At 51.1% G+C, this 14,208-nt stretch overlaps 2 protein-coding genes across 2 annotated transcripts; both read right to left on the reverse strand.

Annotated features, from left to right (window-relative positions):
- Positions 1-401: 401 nt before the first annotated feature.
- LOC123113817 (chlorophyll a-b binding protein of LHCII type 1) lies at positions 402-1,460 on the reverse strand. Its single transcript, XM_044535129.1, has one exon. The coding sequence runs from the start codon at positions 1,384-1,386 to the stop codon at positions 586-588; it is 801 nt and encodes a 266-aa protein (XP_044391064.1). The 5' UTR covers positions 1,387-1,460; the 3' UTR covers positions 402-585.
- A 7,292-nt stretch (positions 1,461-8,752) lies between these two features.
- LOC123113816 (chlorophyll a-b binding protein of LHCII type 1) lies at positions 8,753-9,750 on the reverse strand. The gene has a single exon (XM_044535128.1). It carries the CDS (start codon positions 9,677-9,679, stop codon positions 8,879-8,881), a length of 801 nt encoding a protein of 266 aa, XP_044391063.1. The 5' UTR covers positions 9,680-9,750; the 3' UTR covers positions 8,753-8,878.
- Between the last annotated feature and the right edge of the window lie 4,458 nt (positions 9,751-14,208).

The following is a 14,208-nucleotide window of genomic DNA, read 5'->3' on the forward strand; positions in this document are numbered from 1 at the left end:
TTTTTACATTCAGCTAGCAGAAGCTGCCCTTTGAAATGTGGTGTTGTCCTAAAAAACATGATGAGTCCTCTGTTTCTAAATGTTTGGTTTTCAGATCCTTCACTATTTCTCCACATTGCTAAATGATGAGTCCTCTGTTTTCAAAACCATTAAAATAAAATTGAAGAGAGATCTCAAACAGACGAGATACATTCCTGTGAAGCATGCATAACTCAAACTTCGATCTTGCTTTTAGGCAGTAAAGTAACCACTCATCATTTTTGTTGCCGGTATTTTGACCGAAGGCCTGCACAACGCCTCAACCATCAACCATGTCTGGCTTCTCAATGCAGGCCTGCAAATTTGCAGAATTATATGATGCATAAGTTGCCGTTGCCCGGCCCCGGAGCACAACATGGTAATGGTGTTAATCAAATGCGAACAACAACATATTTGTTCGGATGATCGAATCCTCGTAATTTACATCAACCTATTTGGGAGAACATAAGCTTTTGCAAAGAATCCTTGTCTCTTTTCCAGACAATCGAATCCTCGTAATTTACATCATGGTAGTACAACTTGGACTGCACAATGACTGACTCCACCTTACTTGCCCGGAACAAAGTTGGTGGCAAATGCCCATGCGTTGTTGTTGACAGGGTCGGAGAGGTGGTCAGCGAGGTTCTCTAATGGACCCTTGCCGGTGACGATGGCTTGCACAAAGAAACCGAACATGGAAAACATGGCGAGGCGACCGTTCTTGATCTCCTTAACCTTGAGCTCGGCGAATGCCTCGGGGTCGTCGGCAAGGCCGAGCGGGTCAAAACTGCCACCCGGGTAGAGCGGGTCGACGATCTCACCGAGCGGCCCACCGGCAATGCGGTAGCCCTCGACGGCGCCCATGAGCACGACCTGACAAGCCCAGATGGCAAGGATACTTTGTGCGTGCACAAGGCTTGGGTTGCCGAGGTAGTCGAGGCCGCCCTCGCTGAAGATCTGGGATCCAGCCTTGAACCAAACAGCCTCGCCGAACTTCACACCGTTGCGGGCGAGCAGCTCGGGGAAGACGCAACCGAGCGCGCCAAGCATGGCCCAGCGGCAGTGGATCACCTCGAGTTCCCGGTTCTTGGCGAAGGTCTCGGGGTCAGCCGACAGACCAGCGGTGTCCCACCCGTAGTCGCCGGGGAACTCACCGGTCAGGTAGCTCGGGGGCTCACCAGAAAGCGGGCCAAGGTAGAGCACGCGGTCAGAGCCGTACCACGGGCTGCCGGAGGCAACCTGCTTGACCTTTGCTGCAGTCTTGCGCATGGTAACGCGAGCCTCCCCGAAAAGAGATGGCGATGGTAAGCTCTTCACTGCCTTGCCGGCGAAGGCTGGGGAGGAGAGTGACATGGTGGTTGCGGCCATTCTGATTGATTAGGTTCTGTGTTGTTCTCCAAGAATGAGGAGTGAAGGTGGAGATGGCTTGAGAGGATTGGAGCAGGGGGGCTTCTTAAGGCAGAGGGCGGAGAGAGGGAATCGACCGTTGTGCTGAAGAAATCTGTATTTTGGATGTCATTGGTGCAGAGTGAGAGCCACAAGGAGATCAGATACACTTTTAAGATCTTGTGGATATGGCTAGCTGGGAATCTCCTTAGAGAGCAGTTATTGGATGACACGCTGGTATGCACGTGAGCATATCATGTATTTTCCCCCCAAAGGACATTATAGGATATCCATTCTTGCAACCAAGGATTGCCACCGCATTTGGTGAGCAAATTTCTATTTGACTGACTCTACATTTTACTGACATAATTGGATATCCCATTATTACTTTTTGACGGCTACGGCGGGCTTACGCCGGCCTGAATCATTTTGATTATCATAAGTTAGAGTTGTGTCGAATATTGTGTACAAGGTACGTTACAGTTGGACTCTGAGTTGTATTGTATTTATATAGGATGTAGAGTCGTGTCCTAGTAGGACACTTGTATCCTAGGCCTCTCGTATATAGCGGAGGTAGACACACGATATAACCTATGCCAACATAATATCACCGGAACGCAGGGGAAGCCGGCGGCATGTGACGGTGTCCAGGGCGACAGGGTGCTGTATTGTAGCGGTATCATGGGGAAGAGCGCCCATAGTCAGGCCCCGGGGATGTAGCCATATCGGTGAACCTCGTTAACAAATCTCGATATCGTGCTCGTGTGATTGCTTGGTTCTCGGATGATCGACGGACTCGAATTTATTTTAACAAGTGGTATCATGAGCTAGGTTGTCCGGAGGTTGTGGATTGTTGATCTAGAGAAATTGTCGAGTCTGAGATTGCAGCCAGAAGCGGCGTGGTTCTCGACGAGATTGAAAAAGATAGCAACAATATTTTGCCGAAGCAATTAGGCGAGTTCGTCGTCGGTGTTGCAGATCAGCGGATGTTGGTCCTTGGAATCTTTGTGGAGCAATCAAGAGGCAGTAGCACAGGTTTGGCATATTGAATCGGTACGCAGGCGGTGAATCCAACAGTTTGATCTCGGTGAGTTGACTTGAGGCGCGTGGGCGTATGCCACCAGCAGGGAGACGTGCGGCGAGAGTATTTAGCAAAAAACTACTACAATTTGTGGAACCGTGCCTACAAACTACCATTTTACAAATTTGTGCCGAAAACTACCATTTTCGTACTAATCCTTGACTAAAAACTACCAAGTCTGAAAAGAGCCCGATTTGACTCTTTTAAGCGCGTTTCTGCCAGAGTTGGCCCACACATAAGCAGGCTAAAAAAGCAATCGGGTCCTTAGTTTTTTTTTCAAAAAAGCGATCCACTCCTTGGCGAGGCCCAGCACGCTCGCGGCGACGGCGGCGGCGGCGGCGGCTGCTGCGCACGCACGCAAGCCAGCCGGCCAGCAAGCGGCGAGTGTCGTGGCGGTGGTGCTCGTTCTCCTCTACTTCTCCCCGCTGCAGCAGCTCGCTGAGCAGCAGCAGCCCAGCCCCTCTTCTTCTTCTCCACTGTCTCCTCTCCGTCTCCTTCTCCTCTGCCTCCTCTCCTTCTCTTGCAGCAGCAGCACGGGCACAAGCTCCTCCTCTCGCGCAGCCCCGCCGCCCTGCCCAGCCGCACCTCGTCGCAGCCCCACTGCCGCACGCGCACACGCAGCCGTGCGCACAGCCCTTGCGCAACCGCTCGAGCAGCTGCCCCGCCGGCTCGCCGCAGCAGCGCGTGCAGGATCCTCCTCTTGCCTGACGCAGCCGGGCCCCATGGCACGCGCAGCTCGCAGGGCCGCCGTGAGCTCGTCACGCCGCCGCCGTCACGCATCCCAGTGCCTCCTCGCACGCGTGCACGCAGCCGCCCGCCCCCTCCAGTCGCTGGAGGACTGGATTGCTTTTTAAAAAAAACTAGGGACCCGATTGCTGTTTTAGCCTGCTTATGTGTGGGCCAACTCTGTCAGAAACGCGCTTAAAAGAGACAAATCGGGCTCTTTTTAGACTTGATAGTTTTTTGCCACGGTTTAAGAAAAAAGCGGTAGTTTTTCGCACAAAATCGTAAAATGGTAGTTTTTCGTCACGGTTTCGTGAATTGTGGTAGTTTTTGGTTAAATACTCCGTGCGGCGATCGATGACCCGATCGGGCGAGCGTACTGGCGGCGGCCTAGCGTACAAGCGTACCTCTATACTGATGGGATCGTTGGCCGTTTGCTGGCCCATGGCCGGTGTGGAGGCTGCTAGGGAGGCTGCGTGCGTACAGGTACTACGTGAGATTTGTTTTGGAAAAAAAGAGGACCGGGTCCTCGTGTACGACACGGAAAGAGGCAGCAGCAGAACGAATCGGCAAAGGAAATCTATTGATACATGTTTCACGTCCATTGGAAATAGCAAGGCTGTGGCAAGGCAAAAGCTAGCACCGTGAGTTGAGCCTAGTAGTTTTTACACGCGAGGACCGGAATGTTTTCTGGTTGGAACTGCTGTAGTACGTGGAGGCTGTTCGTGTACTTGAGGCATCACGTGGAAAGCTTGAATAATTTTTCACAGGGTCAGTCATATGAAGAACCATGGCGCTAACGGGTATCAGGTTTAAGGTGAAGAAATTTACGAAATTGAAAACCTTGGATTATGACAGACAAGGGTGAAAGTTTTAATGGCACAACAGTGATGCTTGAAGGCGTTGCAGGAAGTCAGGTCAGCTAAGATGGAATTATTATGTGTTGGATGGAAATTTGCGGAAGACGATTTGGGAGCCTCGAGCGTGTCATACAGATGAACGAGTTCGGCTGGGTCGGACTAGGCAGTCTGACGGATCGACGCAAGTCGGTTGGTACAGAAGACGGTGGTGGATCGGCGACGACGACATAGGAACGTGATGCTGATGGTGACCGACTTCTGGGCGTGAAAACACGTGGCGCAGGCCCTGAAGGCTTGTGTGGCTTCGACAAGACTATGGTGCGGGTTTGATTCAAGGTGATGTACACACGGAGCTTGAAGTCGACGGGGCGCAAGGGTGGACTGATCATCTACCAAGGAGTCATGTTGAAGGTGGAGTTGGAGTCTGTAAGACTTCACTTGGTGCTGGATTGAGGGGCTACGGTGTAAGGATCCAGGGAATCGAAGCCTATTCAGCAGGAAAATCGAGTGACACACAATTCGGACTGGAGCCCAGTGGTCTGATGGAAGCGTGAAACTCATCATCGGTCGGTGATGATCGGTGGTACTCTGTAGTGGGGGTTGAGTGGTGTGGGTCCGCGGCCCTTGAGACTCGACCGGGACAGCGGAGGCTTGACGCGGTAATAGCGGCAAGGCGTACGGTACTCACGAGACATGGAGATGGGCCAGGGCTCTGGTGGTCATACATGTGGTGAGACAACTGCGAATTTGACTCAGGGTGACTATAAGCAATGGTGAAATTCCTTCAAGTTTCAGACAGGCGGTCAAGAAAGGAGCGGTGATGTTGAGTTTAGGTAATTCTTATGTGTGACACCCAATATGTGAGTTGTTCACTTTCACGCATGTCAGTGATCGGTGTGTGATGGCATTGGACGGGTACTCTGAAAGTTGGGAGCACAAGCTAGAGTAACAAGGAACTTAGTTTTGCTCGAGTGTTGACCGTGGTCAAGAAAAGAAGGGACTACAAGTTGTAGGTGGAGTTATATGTAGTCTTTGGAGTAGCAGTGGAACTCATGGGATAAGCTCAAGTCCAATGTACATGGAAGTTTGACGCACTGAAGAATTCAAGGTGGTGGAGAATATTCGCCAAGGTGGAGTTTGTTAGAGTTGTGTCGAATATTGTGTACAAAGTAAGTTACAGTTGGACTATGAGTTGTATTGTGTTTATATAGGATGCGGAGTCGTGTCCTAGTAGGACACTTGTATCCTAGGCCTCTCGTATATAGCGGGGTAGACACACGATGTAACATATGCCAACATATTAGCACCGGAACGCAGGGGAAGCCGGCGGCATGTGCCAGTGTCCAGGGCGACCGGGTGTGGTATTGTAGCGGTATCATGGGGAAGAGCGCCCATAGTCAGGCCCCGAGGATGTAGCCATATCGTTGAACCTCGTTAACAAATCTCGGTACCGTGCTCGTGTGATTGCTTGGTCTTCGAATGATCGACGGAGTGCCTCGGATTTATTCTAACATAAGTAAGATTAAGATACAACACAAAGGCTACACAACTGCAACACCCAACACACACGAGAAGGATCGAGGTACAATAGAGTAGAACCAGAAAATGAGTTACGACAAGCAGCCAAAACCAAGAACTTAGCACCCATCACCACTAGGCAGACCAAGAAGAGCGGAAACTAGCATTGTTGGATCAGTCGAAAGGAGAATCAACACCGAGAAGACCAAGAGAAGAAGCCACCTGCTACCCTGCGAACACTCAACACTTTGAAGAACTAGGAGAGGCGCAACCACCGTCGAAGGGCTTCCCAATGCCTAGCCACGACGCGACAGAGAGAGCCACAGACCGTGACGAAGGGCAATGTTCCGCCGAGACAGCCCCGCACCTCCTCTGGGCCACACCACGGCCACCATCACAAATAGAGGGAACCAGAGCACTATGCGAGGCAACCAAACCTCAAGAGTCGTCGAAGGGCACCAAAACATGAGACCTCACCGCCGCCACAAGCCCCCAAGAGAGAGATCGACCAATAGCACAGGGATGACCAAGGCAAAGAACGCCGCCACAATTCACTTCCGGAACCACCACCAAACAATCCATCAGCCCAACCACACACCAACAGATCAACCGCACTCGAGCCGAGACGACAAACGAACCATAGCAGCTCAATGGCTCCAAAGACAACGCCCCCAAGGGGGTAACGATGTCAAAGACCTCGTCGATGTCCGATCCACAGATGGATCTAGGCTTTCGCCTGGAGCACATTAGAGGACACAAGGCAGGAGCTTGACAATGACGCCTCCAGGGAGGAAAACGGCGCCGGAAGGCGTCGCCATCATCGATGCTGGCAAGGCCGAAACAAGGCTTTCGCCTCAAGCATCACAGGCCTGACCTCTCCGCATACATTGGTCGTTGTGTCCAGCAAGCATAGGAGCGCGAGACCTCCCAACATCCAGCAACTCCGCGGTGAGCGTCCTCACCGTTGACTGCGGGGTGCACCTCCATTGACACAGCTGCTCACCTCGAGCACCGTCGCCGACAGGAGGGGATGTCGAGCCTGGCCGCCACAACTTCCCCACCACCAACTTCCCCCAGATCCATCTCCTCAGCCTAACTCGCCGGACTGGGAACTAGCCCACATGAACCAGAGCCAACGAGCCGAGCACGTCCGATGCTCACCCTGGACAGCACCACCGGAGGTTGCCAGCCCGGCACCGCGCCCCTGCAGCCGGAAAGAGCCCCGGGTGCCGTCCCAGCCCCCCACCTAAGCGCGTAGGGAGCATGCCAGCCAGATCTGGTCCTCCCAGCCGCCCATACGCGCCCGCTGTTGCACGCCCTCCACCACGAGACACGCGAAGCTGCCAGAGACGAGCAGAATGCCGACGCCTAGAGAAGCCGCCGCCAGGATGGGAAGACCGCGCCCCGCCCCCATAGGTGGCGATCCGCCTGGGTCGCAACGCAATCGAGTGTAGAACGACCGCCCCACCGCCACCTTCACTGGCCACGCATGGGCTTCGCCGGCGTCCCCTCCGGCGGCGGCGATGCGGGGGAAGGAGGAGCGGTAGGGCCTGGCAACGGCGCGACTAGGGTTTCCCCCGCCTCACCCTATCCCATTATGCTTCTGATCTTATCTGAAATAAAGACGGACACATGCTCATGCAGGTGTGTCCATGCTACTGCTAGCAGCATCGATCCAGAGCATACGGCAAATACTACCTCCGTCCTGATTTATTGGCCCCCCTTTATAATTTGTGCTAGATTTTGATCAAAGATTTAACTAATAAAATGTTAGTGCATGCCAACAAAAATTACATCGTTGGATTTGTATTTGAATATAGTTTTCAATTATATAATTTTTTGTGATATGCATAAATATTTTGTTAGTTAAATTTATGGTCAAAATTTAGCACAGATTATGATGGGGCCAATAAACCAGGACATGCGTAGTACAAGCTAGCAGCTAGAAAAAACATACCATGATCGTCGCACAAGACCATACCTATTGCAAAGAAGGACCAATAAAATGGTACTCTCTCGATTCCATATTAGTTGTCTCTTAAATAGTACCGAAATATGTTAAGATACATATGTTTAAGCGACAACTCATATGTAACTATCAAGAACAATTATACAAAAGGCATATTGTTTCAAACGTCCTTCCTATAAGGCTTTTATTACCATAGTCATAATGTGCATAATATGTTACCAATGGAATTTTTTCTTTTTGATACCACGAAAACTCATTTTCATAAAACATAAAGTTCTTAATAATATGATTTTAAAATTAGATTATTCTAATCTTAAATATAATTATCCATACTAAAAATATTGTCCACACACTTGCGCTCTTTTTTTCTGAAAGAGTTGAGGTCTCTCTGGCCTTCTTTTTCCTTGCTCCCAGATTCAGAAACAAAGCAGACCATCACGATAGTACTCGCTCTGTTCGAAATTACTTGTAACAAAAATGGATGTATCTACAACTAAAATACATCTAGATACATTTATTTCTTCGACGAGTAATTCCGAACGAAGGGAGTAGTAGACTGATTGTCCAGGTGTCTGGTGATAAAACGGCACGTTGGGTTTGTTTCTTCGAAAGAGAAAGGCAATGCCTCCGGGCTCAGCTCAGATAACTGCCGTTTGTTGTCTTCTGGACAATTGCTACTTTGTTCATCCTCCAAGATCAAAGATTATTGCTCCCTTAACTGTTCATACATTCAGCTATCAGATAGTACATGCTCTTTAAAATGTGGTGTCGTCCTAATAAATCGATGAAGTTATCTGTTTCTGAAGGTTTGGCTTCAGACCTTTTGCTATTTTTCCACATTGCTAGATCAATACTTGTGTTGAATTTTTTCAAACCATAAAATAAAATTTCAGAGAGATCTCAAACAGACCGACGCACTCCTGTGAAGCATGCATAACTCAAATTTCTATCTTGCTTTCAGGCCAGTAACCACTCATCATTTTGTTGCCCGGTATTTCGACCGGAAGGCCTGAACAACCCCTCAACCATGTACCACTGTCTTGTTTGATGCAGCCCGGCAAATTTGCTAATGTATATGATGCATAAGTTGCCGTTGCCAGAGCACAACACGTGCTGCTGTTACGCAAATGCGAAGCCAACGTATTCGTTCAGATGATCATGTCAAATGGGTGAGATCGAAGGTGGGAAAACATTAGCTTTTGCACAAAAACCTCATAATTTTTTTCCAAACAATGAATCCTCGTAATTTACATCATGGTAGTACAATTCAGACCGCACAACGGCATACTTCACCGCAAGCGTGTGCACACACACATACACACCTTACTTGCCGGGAACAAAGTTGGTGGCGAATGCCCATGCGTTGTTGTTGACGGGGTCGGAGAGGTGGTCAGCGAGGTTCTCTAGTGGACCCTTGCCGGTGACGATGGCTTGCACAAAGAAACCGAACATGGAAAACATAGCGAGGCGACCGTTCTTGATCTCCTTAACCTTGAGCTCGGCGAATGCCTCAGGGTCGTCGGCAAGGCCGAGCGGATCAAAGCTGCCGCCCGGGTAGAGCGGGTCAACGATCTCACCGAGCGGTCCACCGGCAATGCGGTAGCCCTCAACGGCGCCCATGAGCACGACCTGACAAGCCCAGATGGCAAGGATACTTTGTGCGTGCACAAGGCTTGGGTTGCCGAGGTAGTCGAGGCCGCCCTCGCTGAAGATCTGGGATCCAGCCTTGAACCAAACAGCCTCGCCGAACTTCACACCGTTGCGGGCGAGCAGCTCGGGGAAGACGCAACCGAGCGCGCCAAGCATGGCCCAACGGCAGTGGATCACCTCCAGCTCGCGGTTCTTGGCGAAGGTCTCGGGGTCAGCCGACAGACCAGCGGTGTCCCACCCGTAGTCGCCGGGGAACTCACCGGTCAGGTAGCTCGGGGGCTCACCAGAAAGCGGGCCAAGATAGAGCACGCGGTCAGAGCCGTACCACGGGCTGCCGGAGGCAACCTGCTTGACCTTTGCTGCAGTCTTGCGCATGGTAACGCGAGCCTCCCCGAAAAGAGATGGCGATGGTAAGCTCTTCACTGCCTTGCCGGCGAAGGCTGGGGAGGAGAGTGACATGGTGGTTGCGGCCATTCTGATTGATTAGGTTCTGTGTTGTTCTCCAAGAATGAGGAGTGAAGGTGGAGATGGCTTGAGAGGATTGGAGCAGGGGGGCTTCTTAAGGCAGAGGGCGGAGAGAGGGAATCGACCGTTGTGCTGAAGAAATCTGTATTTTGGATGTCATTGGTGCAGAGTGAGAGCCACAAGGAGATCAGATACACTTTTAAGATCTTGTGGATATGGCTAGCTGGGAATCTCCTTAGAGAGCAGTTATTGGATGACACGCTGGTATGCACGTGAGCATATCATGTATTTTCCCCCCAAAGGACATTATAGGATATCCATTCTTGCAACCAAGGATTGCCACCGCATTTGGTGAGCAAATTTCTATTTGACTGACTCTACATTTTACTGACATAATTGGATATCCCATTATTACTTTTTGACGGCTACGGCGGGCTTACGCCGGCCTGAATCATTTTGATTATCATAAGTTAGAGTTGTGTCGAATATTGTGTACAAGGTACGTTACAGTTGGACTCTGAGTTGTATTGTATTTATATAGGATGTAGAGTCGTGTCCTAGTAGGACACTTGTATCCTAGGCCTCTCGTATATAGCGGAGGTAGACACACGATATAACCTATGCCAACATAATATCACCGGAACGCAGGGGAAGCCGGCGGCATGTGACGGTGTTCAGGGCGACCGGGTGCTGTATTGTAGCGGTATCATGGGGAAGAGCGCCCATAGTCAGGCCCCGGGGATGTAGCCATATCGGTGAACCTCGTTAACAAATCTCGGTATCGTGCTCATGTGATTGCTTGGTCCTCGGATGATCGACGGACTCGAATTTATTTTAACAAGTGGTATCATGAGCTACGTTGTCCGGAGGTTGTGGATTGTTGATCTAGAGAAATTATCGAGTCTGAGATTGCAGCCAGAAGCGGCGTGGTTCTCGACGAGATTGAAAAAGATAGCGACAATATTTTGCCGAAGCAATTAGGCGAGTTCGTCGTCGGTGTTGCAGATCAGCGGATGTTGGTCCTTGGAATCTTTGTGGAGCAATCAAGAGGCAGTAGCACAGGTTTGGCATATCGAATCGGTACGCAGGCGGTGAATCTTGATCTCGGCGAGTTGACTTGAGGCGCGTGGGCGTATGCCACCAGCAGGGAGACGTGCGGCGAGAGTATTTAGCAAAAACTATCATAATTCGTGGAACCGTGCCTACAAACTACCACTTTACAAATTTGTGCCGAAAACTACCATTTTCAAACTAATCCTTGACTAAAAACTACCAAGTCTGAAAAGAGCCCGATTTGGCTCTTTTAAGCGCGTTTCTGCCAGAGTTGGCCCACACATAAGGAGGCTAAAAAAACAATCGGGTCCTTAGTTTTTTTTTTCAAAAAAGCGATCCACTTCTTGGCGAGGCCCAGCACGCTCGCGGCGGCGGCCGCGGCTGCTGCGCACGCACGCAAGCTAGCCGGCCAGCAAACGGCGAGCGTCGTGGCGGTGGTGCTTGTGCTCCTCTACTTCTCCTCGCTCCAGCAGCTCGCTGAGCAGCAGCAACCCAGCCCCTCTTCTCCTTCTCCACTGTCTCCTCTCCATCTCCTTCTCCTCTGCCTCCTCTCCTTCTCTTGCAGCAGCAGCACGGGCACAAGCTCCTCCTCTCGCGCAGCCCCGCCGCACTGCACAGCCGCACCTCGTCGCAGCCCCACTGCCGCACGCGCACACGCAGCCGTGCGCACAGCCCTTGCGCAACCGCTCGAGCAGCCGCCCCGCCGGCTCGCCGCAGCAGCGCGTGCAGGATCCTCCCCTTGTCTGACGCAGCCGGGCCCCATGGCACGCGCAGCTCGCAGGGCCGCCGCGAGCTCGCCACGCCGCCGCCGTCGCGCATCCCAGTGCCTCCTCGCACGCGTGCACGCAGCCGCCCGCCCCCTCCAGTCGCTGGAGGACTGGATTGCTTTTTTTTAAAAAAACTAGGGACCCGATTGCTTTTTTAGCCTGCTTATGTGTGAGCCAACTCTGTCAGAAACGCGCTTAAAAGAGACAAATCGGACTGTTTTCAGACTTGGTAGTTTTTTGCCACGGTTTAGAAAAAAAGCGGTAGTTTTTTGCACAAAATCGTAAAGTGGTAGTTTTTTGTTATGGTTCCATGAATTTTGGTAGTTTTTGGTTAAATACTCCGTGCGGCGATCGATGACCCGATCGGGCGAGCGTACTGGCGGCGGCCTAGCGTACAAGCGTACCTCTATACTGATGGGATCGTTGGCCGTTTGCTGGCCCATGGCCGGTGTGGAGGCTGCTAGGGAGGCTGCGTGCGTACAGGTACTACGTGAGATTTGTTTTGGAAAAAAAGAAGACCGGGTCCTCGTGTACGACACGGAAAGAGGCAGCAGCAGAACGAATCGGCAAAGGAAATCTATTGATACATGTTTCACGTCCATTGGAAATAGCAAGGCTGTGGCAAGGCAAAAGCTAGCACCGTGAGTTGAGCCTAGTAGCTTTTACACGCGAGGACCAGAATGTTTTCTGGTTGGAACTGCTGTAGTACGCGGAGGCTGTTCGTCTACTTGGGGCATCACGTGGAAAGCTTGAATAATTTTTCACAAGGTCAGTCATATGAAGAACCATGGCGCCAACGGGTATCAGGTTTAAGGTGAAGAAATTTACAAAATTGAAAACCTTGGGTTATGACAGACAAGGGTGAAAGTTTTGATGGCACAACAGTGATGCTTGAAGGCGTTGCAGGAAGTCAGGTCAGCTAAGATGGAATTATTATGTGTTGGATGGAAATTTGCGGAAGACGATTTGGGAGCCTCGAGCGTGTCATACAGACGAACGAGTTCGGCTGGGTCGGACTAGGCAGTCTGAGGGATCGACGCAAGTCGGTTGGTACAGAAGACGGTGGTGGATCGGCGACGACGACATAGGAACGTGATGCTGATGGTGACCGACTTCTGGACGTGGAAACACGTGGCGCAGGCCCTGAGGGCTTGTGTGGCTTCGACAAGACTATGGTGCGGGTTTGATTCAAGGTGATGTACACACGGAGCTTGAAGTCGACGGGGCGCAAGGGTGGACTGATCATCTACCATGGAGTCATGTTGAAGGTGGAGTTGGAGTCTGTAAGACTTCACTTGGTGCTGGATTGAGGGGCTACGGTGTAAGGATCCAGGGAATCGAAGCCTATTCAGCAGGAAAATCGAGTGACACACAATTCGGACTGGAGCCCAGTGGTCTGATGGAAGCGTGAAACTCATCATCGGTCGGTGATGATCGGTGGTACTCTGTAGTGGGGGTTGAGTGGTGTGGGTCCGCGGCCCTTGAGACTCGACCGGGACAGCGGAGGCTCGACGCGGCAATAGCGGCAAGGCGTACGGTACTCACGGGACATGGAGATGGGCCAGGGCTCTGGTGGTCATACATGTGGTGAGACAACTGCGAATTTGACTCAGGGTGACTATAAGCAATGGTGAAATTCCTTCAAGTTTCAGACAGGCGGTCAAGAAAAGAGCGGTGATGTTGAGTTCAGGTAATTCTTATGTGTGACACCCAATATGTGAGTTGTTCACTTTCACGCATGTCAGTGATCGGTGTGTGATGGCATTGGACGGGTACTCTGAAAGTTGGGAGCACAAGCTAGAGTAACAAGGAACTTAGTTTTGCTCGAGTGTTGACCGTGGTCAAGAAAAGAAGGGACTACAAGTTGTAGGTGGAGTTATATGTAGTCTTTGCAGTAGCAGCGAAACTCATGGGATAAGCTCAAGTCCAATGTACATGGAAGTTTGACGCACTGAAGAATTCAAGGTGGTGGAGAATATTCGCCAAGGTGGAGTTTGTTAGAGTTGTGTCGAATATTGTGTACAAAGTAAGTTACAGTTGGACTATGAGTTGTATTGTGTTTATATAGGATGCAGAGTCGTGTCCTAGTAGGACACTTGTATCCTAGGCCTCTCATATATAGTGGGGTAGACACACGATGTAACATATGCCAACATAATAGCACCGGAACGCAGGGGAAGCCGGCGGCATGTGCTGGTGTCCAGGGCGACCGGGTGTGGTATTGTAGCGGTATCATGGGGAAGAGCGCCCATAGTCAGGCCCCGGGGATGTAGCTATATCGTTGAACCTCGTTAACAAATCTCGGTATCGTGCTCGTGTGATTGCTTGGTCTTCGGACGATCGACGGAGTGCCTCGGATTTATTCTAACGTAAGTAAGATTAAGATACAACACAAAGGCTACACAACTGCAGCACCCAACACACACGAGAAGGACCGAGGTACAACAGAGAAGAACCAGAAAATGAGTTACGACAAGTAGCCGAAACCAAGAACTTAGCACCCATCACCACTAGGCAGACCAAGAAGAGCGGAAACTAGCATTGTTGGATCAGTCGAAAGGAGAATCAACACCGAGAAGACCAAGAGAAGAAGCCGCCTGCTACCCTGCGAACACTCAACACTTTGAAGAACTAGGAGAGTCGCAACAACCGTCGAAGGGCTTCCCAATGCCTAGCCACGACGCGACAGAGAGAGCCACAGACCGTGACGAAGGGCAA

This window comes from Triticum aestivum, chromosome 5B (genome assembly GCF_018294505.1).
Source record: "Triticum aestivum cultivar Chinese Spring chromosome 5B, IWGSC CS RefSeq v2.1, whole genome shotgun sequence".
Taxonomy (NCBI): Eukaryota; Viridiplantae; Streptophyta; class Magnoliopsida; order Poales; family Poaceae; genus Triticum; species Triticum aestivum.

Coding starts and splice junctions, on each gene's coding strand:
- LOC123113816 (XM_044535128.1), bottom strand. CDS start 9,679: ATGGCCGCAACCACCATGTCACTCTCCTCCCCAGCCTTCGCCGGCAAG.
- LOC123113817 (XM_044535129.1), bottom strand. CDS start 1,386: ATGGCCGCAACCACCATGTCACTCTCCTCCCCAGCCTTCGCCGGCAAG.